The 9391-nt window shown below is 48.9% G+C and overlaps 1 protein-coding gene across 2 annotated transcripts in view; it reads right to left on the bottom strand.

Annotated features, from left to right (window-relative positions):
- Positions 1 to 8318, bottom strand: part of meis2b (Meis homeobox 2b) — a gene marked incomplete at its 3' end in the record, with an annotated part of 9888 nt that extends 1570 nt beyond the window's left edge. For both annotated transcript variants that reach the window (XM_079753918.1, XM_079753919.1), the window contains exons 1-8: positions 8101 to 8318; positions 6665 to 6806; positions 6488 to 6538; positions 6216 to 6266; positions 5940 to 6095; positions 3245 to 3359; positions 1258 to 1397; positions 121 to 197 (exon numbers count right to left, since the gene is read on the bottom strand). In XM_079753918.1, coding sequence (XP_079610044.1) covers positions 121 to 197; positions 1258 to 1397; positions 3245 to 3359; positions 5940 to 6095; positions 6216 to 6266; positions 6488 to 6538; positions 6665 to 6806; positions 8101 to 8294 — 926 coding nt within the window. In that variant the 5' untranslated portion in view covers positions 8295 to 8318. The remainder of the gene's footprint in view (positions 1 to 120; positions 198 to 1257; positions 1398 to 3244; positions 3360 to 5939; positions 6096 to 6215; positions 6267 to 6487; positions 6539 to 6664; positions 6807 to 8100) is intronic.
- Positions 8319 to 9391: the final 1073 nt, after the last annotated feature.

Genomic DNA, 9391 nt, shown 5'->3' with positions numbered 1-9391 from the left:
AATCAGAAATGTACCATGTATGTACCACACATATACCATACATCTATAGATAGGTATGTATATGGTATGCATATAGTATATGCACCAGTGTGTGTGTGTGTGTGTGTGCTGGGTACTGACCAGTTGTTGACCTGCAGGATGGTCAGGCCGGTGTCTTGTGCTAACTGCTTCTTCTGCTCCTCCGAGGGGTAGGGGTGCTGGAGACAAACACCAACATTCATTCTACTGCGCGGTGAAGGGGGTGTCAAGGGAAAGGTGGTGTTTTAAGGTTTTCTAAGGGTATTAGAGCGTATTCTTACAGACATGGGAGAGTTTTTAGAGGTTGTTTTTTATGTGTATGAAAGGGTATTTTAAGGGAATGGTAGTATTTTAAGTTTTTTTAAGCATACGAGAAGGTATTCTAACAGATAATGGTGGTAGCTGTATGAAAGGTGGACTGCTTCACCGTGGAGGGGGGGTGCCCCTCCTCACCCAGATCTATTCAGCCCCCCCCACCCCCCCTGCCCAGATGAATGCTGATGGGTGGGGCGGGGCAGTGCAGCCTTTCAGGACCCCCACCCACATGAGCCGCCAGGGAAATACTTGTGCTTAACAAATTAGCCCTGAAGGGAGAGGGACAACACAGAGGGGAGAATTCAAGGATTCCTCCCGGAGAATGGGACTGTGGTGGAAGCCACCATTACCCCCGTAGAATGAGCGGTTTACGGGGATCACAGAGCTGCCTGAAGAGGGCACGGAGGCGGTATCTTTTGGAGCCCAGATGAAAGAGCCATCTCTGTGTTGTTCTTCTCCCTAAACCCCTGAACACGGAGACATTCAGCCCGGCGGCTGTCGCTTCAGCACCTGAATGTTTCCTTTGAGCATCAAAGACGGCTCATCTCACTGATGTCTTAGGAACCGCTCTAACCTTAACCGCACAAGCCCTACTGGACCCTGGGGGTCCAGGGGTCTTGGGGCTGGGGAAATAGGTCTGGTGGTTTAGGGGGTACAGATCTGCCGATCTATGGGTGACGGTTTTTTTTGCGAGTTTTTTTTCGGGTTTTTTTTCTAGGGGTCTAGAGGTATAAGGGTAATGTGGTCTGCAAGTCTGGGTCTGTAGGGCTTAAGATCTAGGTCTGGAAGTCTGGGGGTCTATGTCTGGTGGACTAGGGGTCTGAGAGTATGGGTCTAGGAGTATAGGTCTGGAGGTCTGGGGTCTGGTTCTGGAGGTCTTGTTGTCTAGGGGTCTGTGGTCTCGGCCTTGAGGTCTGGGCGTACCGTGAGGTGCTGGAACAGCCAGGCCCTCATGATGTTGGTGGCCACCTTGGGGAAGATGCCCCTCTTCTTCTGTCTCTTCCGGTCCTGGTCTTCCTCGTCCCCGGTACCCGGGCTCACCAGACCCGGGTCCAGACCGTCTCCTGAAAGCCCAGGGAGAGAGAGAGAGAGAGCGAGGTGAGGGAGAGCAACACAAGAGGACGTGATGTGAGCGGACGTTTCAGGCAGAGCTCCAGAGAGGCTCGCGTGCTCCCTGACGCTACGAGGACACGAGGGCCGCGCCGCGTCAGCTCCTGGTCGGGCCGTCCGCGTCGCTCCGCTATTAATCCAATGTGAGCGCCGTGTCTGACGAGCGGTGCTGACACGCCGCCCGCACGCCGCCGCGCCTTTCAAAACCAACACTAATGACTTCCTCACGAGGGCAGAGCGCGGAGAACGCGTCCATAATAACCCCCCGACCAACGGCGGCGCCGGGCCGGGAGCTGAACCTCAACAATAATATTCCCTCTCATCATGAGCAAGGCAGCAGGCGCAGCGCGGAGAGACCTCCATGCCCCGAGGCCAGAGGCCCCCGAGACCCCCTGCCGGCCCCGCCCCCGGCCTCATTATGCGCGGGGGCGGGCCGCTCTGCTTAACGTTTGCCTGAGCGTGTCTTCTTGGTTTTGGAGACGCATCAATCAAAGGCTCCTCCTCTTCATCTAGGGCTGAGGAGGAGGAGGAGGAGGGGACGGGGGGTTGAGACGTCTCCAGAAGACGGGGGGAAGGAGCCGAGCCCCCCCAGACACAATAGATGTAGAGATTTAGAAGCTATATACATAAACATGCTTATATGTAACAAATCACTTCACTGACTCTCACAAGGATCTACTGATTTTAGATTAAAAGAGTTCTGGTTTTCTGGCTCAAAATGTCTAAATTCAGAAATGGCCAAAATAGTTAAATTTACATAATGTAATTAATAGCCAGCATGATAAATAAAGGAGGAAAGGAAGACAGACAGAAAAAAAGACGAGCTCAGCCTAATTAAATATCAGAGGAGGTACGTCTGGCCCCTCCCCCCGTCTTAATTCTGCTGAGAAGGGGGGGGCTCGCGCTAATCTCTTCTGACGGCTCTCTCTCCCCCTCCCTCTCCCCTCTCTCTCTCTCCCTCCCTCGTTCTCTCCCCCTCCCTCTCCCCTCTCCCCTCTCTCTCTCTCCCTCCCTCGTTCTCTCCCCCTCCCTCTCCCCTCTCCCCTCTCTCTCTCCCTCCCTCGTTCTCTCCCCCTCCCTCTCCCTTTCCCTCTCCCCTCTCTCTCTCTCCGTCCCTCGTTCTCTCCCCCTCCCTCTCCCTTTTCCTCTCCCCTCTCTCTCTCTCCCTCCCTCGTTCTCTCCCCCTCCCTCTCCCTTTTCCTCACCCCTCTCTCTCTCTCCCTCCCTCGTTCTCTCCCCCTCCCTCTCCCTTTCCCTCTCCCCTCTCTCCTCTCTCTCTATCTCTCCCTCGACCACTCTATCTATGGTTAAGGTTCTTAACCATGTCGCTGATGGTGTCACCGCTCTGGATCAGGGTTAAGGGTAAGGTCAGGGTTAGGGGTAAGGTCAGGGTTAGGGGTAAGGTCAGGGTTAGGGGTAAGGTCAGGGTTAGGTAAGGGGTTAGGTCAGGGTAAGGGGTTAGGTCAGGGTTAGGTTAGGGTTAGGTCAGGGTTAGGTTAGGGTTAGGTCAGGCTTAAGTCAGGGTTAGGTTAGGGGTTAGGTCAGGGTTAGGTCAGGGTAAGGTCAGGGTTAGGTAAGGGGTTAGGTCAGGGTTAGGGGTTAGGTCAGGGTTAGGTAAGGGGTTAGGTCAGGGTTAGGTCAGGGTTAGGCTAGGGTTAGGTCAGGGTTAGGTTAGGGTTAGGTCAGGGTTAGGTTAGGGGTTAGGTCAGGGTTAGGTTAAGGTTAGGGTTAGGTCAGGGTTAGGTTAGGGTTAGGTTAAGGTTAGGTTAGGGTTAGGTTAAGGTAAGGGTTAGGTTCTTACCCATGTCGCTGATGTTGTCTCCGCTCTGGGACACCAGCCCCCCGCTGGACGGCCCGGGGGTCCCGATGGAGGGGGTGGAGTGGGCTTCGTCCATGTCTCTCCAGGAGGAGGGGTTCTGGGGGGGGGGGTACGGAGGAAGAGAGGACATGAACACCCAGAGGCACAACCAGAGGAAACCCAACCCCAGGACCCTAACCCCAGGACCCGGGAAAGCTAAACCTAAATATAATATCCTATAAAGTTTAGGGTATTTTAAAAATCTGAAAGAAAGCGCGCGATTGCAATTTAATCTGAAGTCTCTAGGTGAAAGATTGTGGAAGGAGACAGGTCCCAAAGTTTGTAGAGAATAAAAAAGAAAGAAGGAATAAAATCTAAGAAGATCTACAGTTGAGCGCTACATGCAGCACTCACCTCACTAACCCTAACCACAACACCTCCGCCAGAACAGACTAACATACACACACGTATACATATAGGTATCAATTAACTCGATCAGACACAACAACTCAACAGCTACAGCGAGCCAAAGCGGCATGTTACCATTCCTGCGTCTCTCTGTAGCTCTGTAGGAGCGGGTCCTGCTGGCAGCGGGGTCGGGCTGTGTCTGAGACCGTGCACCTGAGCAGTGCTGTATTTATGGGGCCGCGGTCTAAGCTCAGCCTCCCTCTTCAAACACTTAGCGTCAGCTGTTTACCGGATGGTCATCAGATTGAAGAGTTCAGCGAATGACAAGAATAAGCGGCAGGACAAAGGAACAGTGTGAATGAGGCCCCCAGGAGCCCACCCTTCTTCTGGCTGGGCACACAGTAATTACAAGACTTCTTTATGTCCCCCTATTCAGAGATGTGCCATGTGTTTCCACGTTTATCAAGCTAATGAAGGCCTTCCTTCGCAACGCGTCCATCTGTTAAAACACAATTAACCCAGGGACACGGTGTGTACTGCGCCACTACCACCAGAGGAATCACACCCACATGAGGACAGACACACTGTAGCAACAGAGACACTGGAGGAGACGGGAAGGTGAGGATACCCTATTACGTGTAACTTATACGGTTGTTACATAAGTGTGGCTTAAGTGTAACTATGGCTACAGATATACTAAAGTACCACTTTACTTATACTGTGTTTGTATAGCTGTATTGTAGTGTAACTATGGATACAGTTAGACAACAGTTATACCTACAGATCTACTATAGTACCACTATACTTATACTACGGTTTTATAGCTGTAGCTTTAGTGTAACTATGGCGACGGTAAAACTAGTTATACTAAAGTTATACCTACTGATACATTATAGTACCGCATTACTTATACTGTGGATATATAGCTGTAGCTTTAGTGTAACTATGATTACAGTTAGATTTGTTATTTATACCTCAAGTTATACTATAGTATCACTATAGGCTAAATCTATGCTGGTTAGATAGCTTTAGTGTAACTTTGGCTCTAGTGAGGCTACAGCTAGTATTATACTTATGGTTTGGTATACGTTATGCTGTAGAAGAACGATAGTTAGACAATATAATTAACAGATGTTTCCTTGCCAACTCAAAAACAATGCGTTCAAAGTACAAATAACAATATGAACCATTTGTTCTTAATTGCTGACATATTCAACAGAGAGTTCCTGCGTTTGATTCAGAGTCACAGTTCCGAACGGGGTCATGGTGAGTGGGTGAATGTGGTCCTGGTGAGGGGGTGAATGGAAACATAAGAAGCGTGTTTGAGGACTCCAACAACCCTCCAACTATCCAACATTAATCCCGAAGGTAAAGAAAGTGCTGCCTGTAATCTGGAGGTTAGCGGCTGCCAGCAGCTGCTCTGCCCCCGCCTTTTCGTCATCATCCTATCGTCAAAAAACAAACAAAACTAACGCTTTAAATGTTTTCTGCGTTGCTTTGAGAAGCAGCATGAATGAGCCAGCCTTTGTGACGCAGAGGGCCTGATTGCGCCTGCGCCTCAGTGAGGCTACACGTTCTATTGTGACACTGACATGATCGGTGACGTCGGCGAAAAAACTTTTGTTTTCTTTATTTGACTAATTGAGCTGATTAACGTCAACGAGTTACATGAACTCATTCACACATAAAATCACGCAATCAACATTTCGACTTCTTCAGTTCAGTTGCAATAATGACATGAAATAAAAACACGAAATAACATGAATACATGAAAACAACAACATTCAGACAAAGGCTAACAACATTTTTTTGGGAGGGGGGGTAATATATATTTATTTATTTATTCTAATATCTAAATATTTTTATTTTTTATTTATTATCATTATTGTAGCCTAATACCACTTGTTATTATTATAAATATCATTTTGATTTAATTTGATTACAAGGAAAAACCTAAAAACAATATATTCATAATTAATCGACCTAATGAATAGTTTACCTAATATTAAAATAACATCTTAAAAGCCTCTTTGCAACTAAATAAAAAACCTTTCTCAGGCTAACAGAATTATATTTAAACCTACATTTATTAAAAGTAGGCTTACATGTTTTTCTTTTTCCACGGACTGTGTCTGTATTTTATTTGATAAATACGTAGCCTAATATTATCCTATTTTCGATGTAATCAAATGTATCACAGACTAATGAAGCAGTCCCGTGCCGGTTCTCGGCGGAGCGGAGGTTGGACCCATAGATAGATCGATCGGTGGATAGGCGGAAGGGGCCTTACGTGGTCGGCCAGCGTGGTCGAGGAGCAGCTGAGGTCGTCCAGGTCTGCTCTGAGGTCGGCCCTGCAGTCCGTATCGTCCACCACCAGGTCGATGGGCATCTTGCCCTTCAGGCAGCTGATGTAGCGGTGGCAGAAGTTGTCGCAGAGCTCGTGCACCTAGACACGGGTTACAGTCAATTTAACCTCAGTAATCTATATATGTGTATATGTGTACAAACACATATACCGGATACGTTTGGAGATACGAACAGAGCCGTGTTTTATGGCATAATTTACCTTTTCTAATTCCAGCAGATGAAACCTCAGGACTTGAATCGCTTGAATCATCTAAGGAATAAATGAACATCCAGCGATAAGCCTCCAGTAAACAGACTTTAGTCTTTAGTTCAGCCGTCAAGGATGAATGATCGAAGATGGAACAAGACGTTATCCGACAGATGATCACTAATCGATCGTTTTGCTGATCGATCGGAACATTATAGGAACCAGCCTGAGAGACGTGTCGTTCAGTGGAGAACCTCAAGGCGGGAACAGAGAACCAGACTCACCAGGTTATCCAGCTCGGGGTTGGACGAGAAGAGCGGTTTCTCTGCTCGGATCTGAAAGATCAGAAACCACGTCTTAACCCAACATGACACTGGTCATACTCAGAGGTTCTGACCACCTGTAGCGGTGTGCCTGTGGGGCAGTGGGGAGGGGGGACGTGAGGACCGTGTCGGGTCTACCTGCTTGGCGAACACCGCGATGTCCTCGTTGAAGGAGTCAGAGGAGCACACGTCGCCCCCTGCGGCGCCGGGCTCGCGCGGCGTGCACGTGGCCAGCTCGCACTTCTCGAACACCAGCGCGAGCAGCGGGAAGAGCGGGTGGCTGCGGGGAGAGGTGAGGGGTCAGAGGTCAAGCTCGGGGTCAGGGTGGGCACCCGGGATCTCCCCGAACGGACCATGTGTCGTCATAAGGTTGCATGTAGTCATAATGTGACATTACGTCATAATGTTATTTTACGTTATAATTGTATAATACGTCAAAGTGTTCTATGTCGTCATAATGTTATATGTAGTCATAATTTTAATTTTATTTTATGTTATAGGCTATTACTTCCTAATGTTACCGGTCGTCCTAAGGTCCTGACGCAGGAGCGCCAGGATGGGTAAAATAGGCAGGGTCAGCTCGAGGCCCATCGGTGTTTATTTAGATCTGAATTTGTGATATAGCTAATATTGGTGCGTGATCTGAACTGCTGATTATAATATTTGTCTTTCTATTGAATTAAACATTTAATATTAGACATTATTCTGGTGGTGACTGATTATAATATTAGTGTACAATCTAAAAATTAATGCAATATTAGTGTTTAGTTGCCTATCTGATGTAGCATTATTGGGGTAGTATGAGGTTTATATAATAAAATATTTGCTTATGGATTTTATGTACTCGGATTATTTTTCGTTGGGTAGTATCTTCAGATTGAATGCACTTATTCTAAGCTTTGGAGAAAGGTGTCCTCTGAATTTATGTTATGTAATTGAATGTAAGATTTTTGTAATATTATGGTTATGTTGGGATAATATTTAGGCCAAATTGAGCATATCTCGAAAGAAGGTTGCGGTGATATTGGGGAAGACATATTTAACTAACACTGAGGTAGTATTGAGGCAATAATGAGGGATAATATTGAGGAAATATTCTGGTAATATTCTAGTAATATTAGGGTCATGTTTAGGGATAATATTCAGGGTTAATATTCAGGTAATATTAGGGTAATATTTGGGGTTAATATTGGGGTAATATTACGATAATATTCCGGCAATAGTGTAATATTGATGAGTAATATTAAGATAATATGAGTGTAAAATGTAGGGTAAATAGGTAAAATATAGATAATATAAGGGTAATATTGAGGTAATATTGAGGTAATATTAGGGTCCCATTGAGGTAATATTGAGGTAATATTAGGGTCACTTTGCGGTAATATTGAAGTACTATTCGGGTCATATTATATGGTTAAAAATTAGGTAAAACTGAGATGATATTGAGGTAATATTCGGGTAATATTGAGGTAATATTCGGGTAATATTGAGCTGATATTGAGGTTATATTCGGGTAATATTGAGGTAATATTCGGGTCATTTTCCGGGTAGGATTGGGGTACTGGAGGTCTAACCCGTAGATCTGGTCCTTGTCTCTCTTGAGCGCGTCGGGCACGCTCCCCAGGCCCCCCGGGGCCCCGAGGCCGGCCGGCTGCAGCAGGCTGTGCGGGGGGTGCACCCCGTAGTGTTGGGTGGGGTGGCCCAGGTGGTGGCCCAGCCGGGGGGCGTGCACCGGGTCTCCGTACATGGACCCTCGGACCCCGTCCATGGCGCCGCCGTAGTGGGCCAGCTCGTCGTACTGAGGGGGGGACACGTGACCACAACGGCTAGAAATAACGCATCCACATTCGGTCTCATTCATTCATAAAGAACCTGCCACCGTGAAGAGCCGTGGACCCGCTGGCGGGACCGGGGCGCACTGAAGCGGGCTCATATCAAACCTACCCTTTGCGTCATCGCCGTGTGCTGTCCGCTGGCTCGCTCTTACATCCGAGAGGGTTTATAATCCGCCCTCAGGTGCCCCCCGAACCCCTCACTGAGAAGAACCACACCGAGCAGCGGGAAGTTGAGGCGAGACCCCGGGGCGCAAAGTGGTCCCGTTCTGGGGACTGGCTGGGACCTGGTCCGGTCTCCGCTCCTTTGGGTTCCCTGGTCGGTACAATCCGGTCTCCAACGCGGCCGGGACCCGAGTGAGGAAGACCTGGTCCGGAGTCCGCGTGAGGAAGAGCTGGTCCGGAGTCCGCCTGATCCCCGCAGCGTCCAGCGACCGGTGGCAGGTTGGCTACCGGGACTAAAGTCCAAAGCGGAGGACTCTGGAAGAGGAAGACTCTCGTCTAAAGAGGAAGACTCTGGTCTACAGAGGAAGACTCTGGTCTGTAGAGGAAGACTCTGGTCTGTAGAGGAAGACTTTGGTATACAGAGGAAGACGAGAGGAAGACTCTGGTCTGTGGAGGATGAGTCCGTTCTGTTGAGGAAGAGTCCGGTCTGTGAAGGAAGATTCCGGTCGGGTCTGGAACCGGTCGCCGCACTACTGAACGGAGCGGGGCGCGCGGCTATGCCTTTGACGCGCCGCCTCGTGCCGCGCGCCGTCGGCATTGGACGGGGCACCGGTGACGTCACGCGGTCAGCGGGAGGGTCCGAGGCGCCCGTCACGTGATGCGCCTCAGGACGTCCAAAGTGAAAGTGACAGTAATGTATGGTGAGGTGCCCATTACAGAGATATTAGGGAGCGGGATTAGGCGCTGCGTGCCCTGCGGATTCTTACCGAACACAACAGAGTTTATGAGCCCGTGCGTCGCTGTTAGGTTTGGACTGAAAGACCAGGGAGAGAGAGAGAGAGAGAGAGAGAGAGAGAGAGAGAGAGAG

The sequence above is a fragment of the Pollachius pollachius genome, assembly GCF_949987615.1.
Source record: "Pollachius pollachius genome assembly, chromosome: 16".
Taxonomy (NCBI): Eukaryota; Metazoa; Chordata; class Actinopteri; order Gadiformes; family Gadidae; genus Pollachius; species Pollachius pollachius.
Note: the sequence above shows the minus strand (reverse complement) of the source record. Positions and strands in the feature narration are given on the sequence as shown.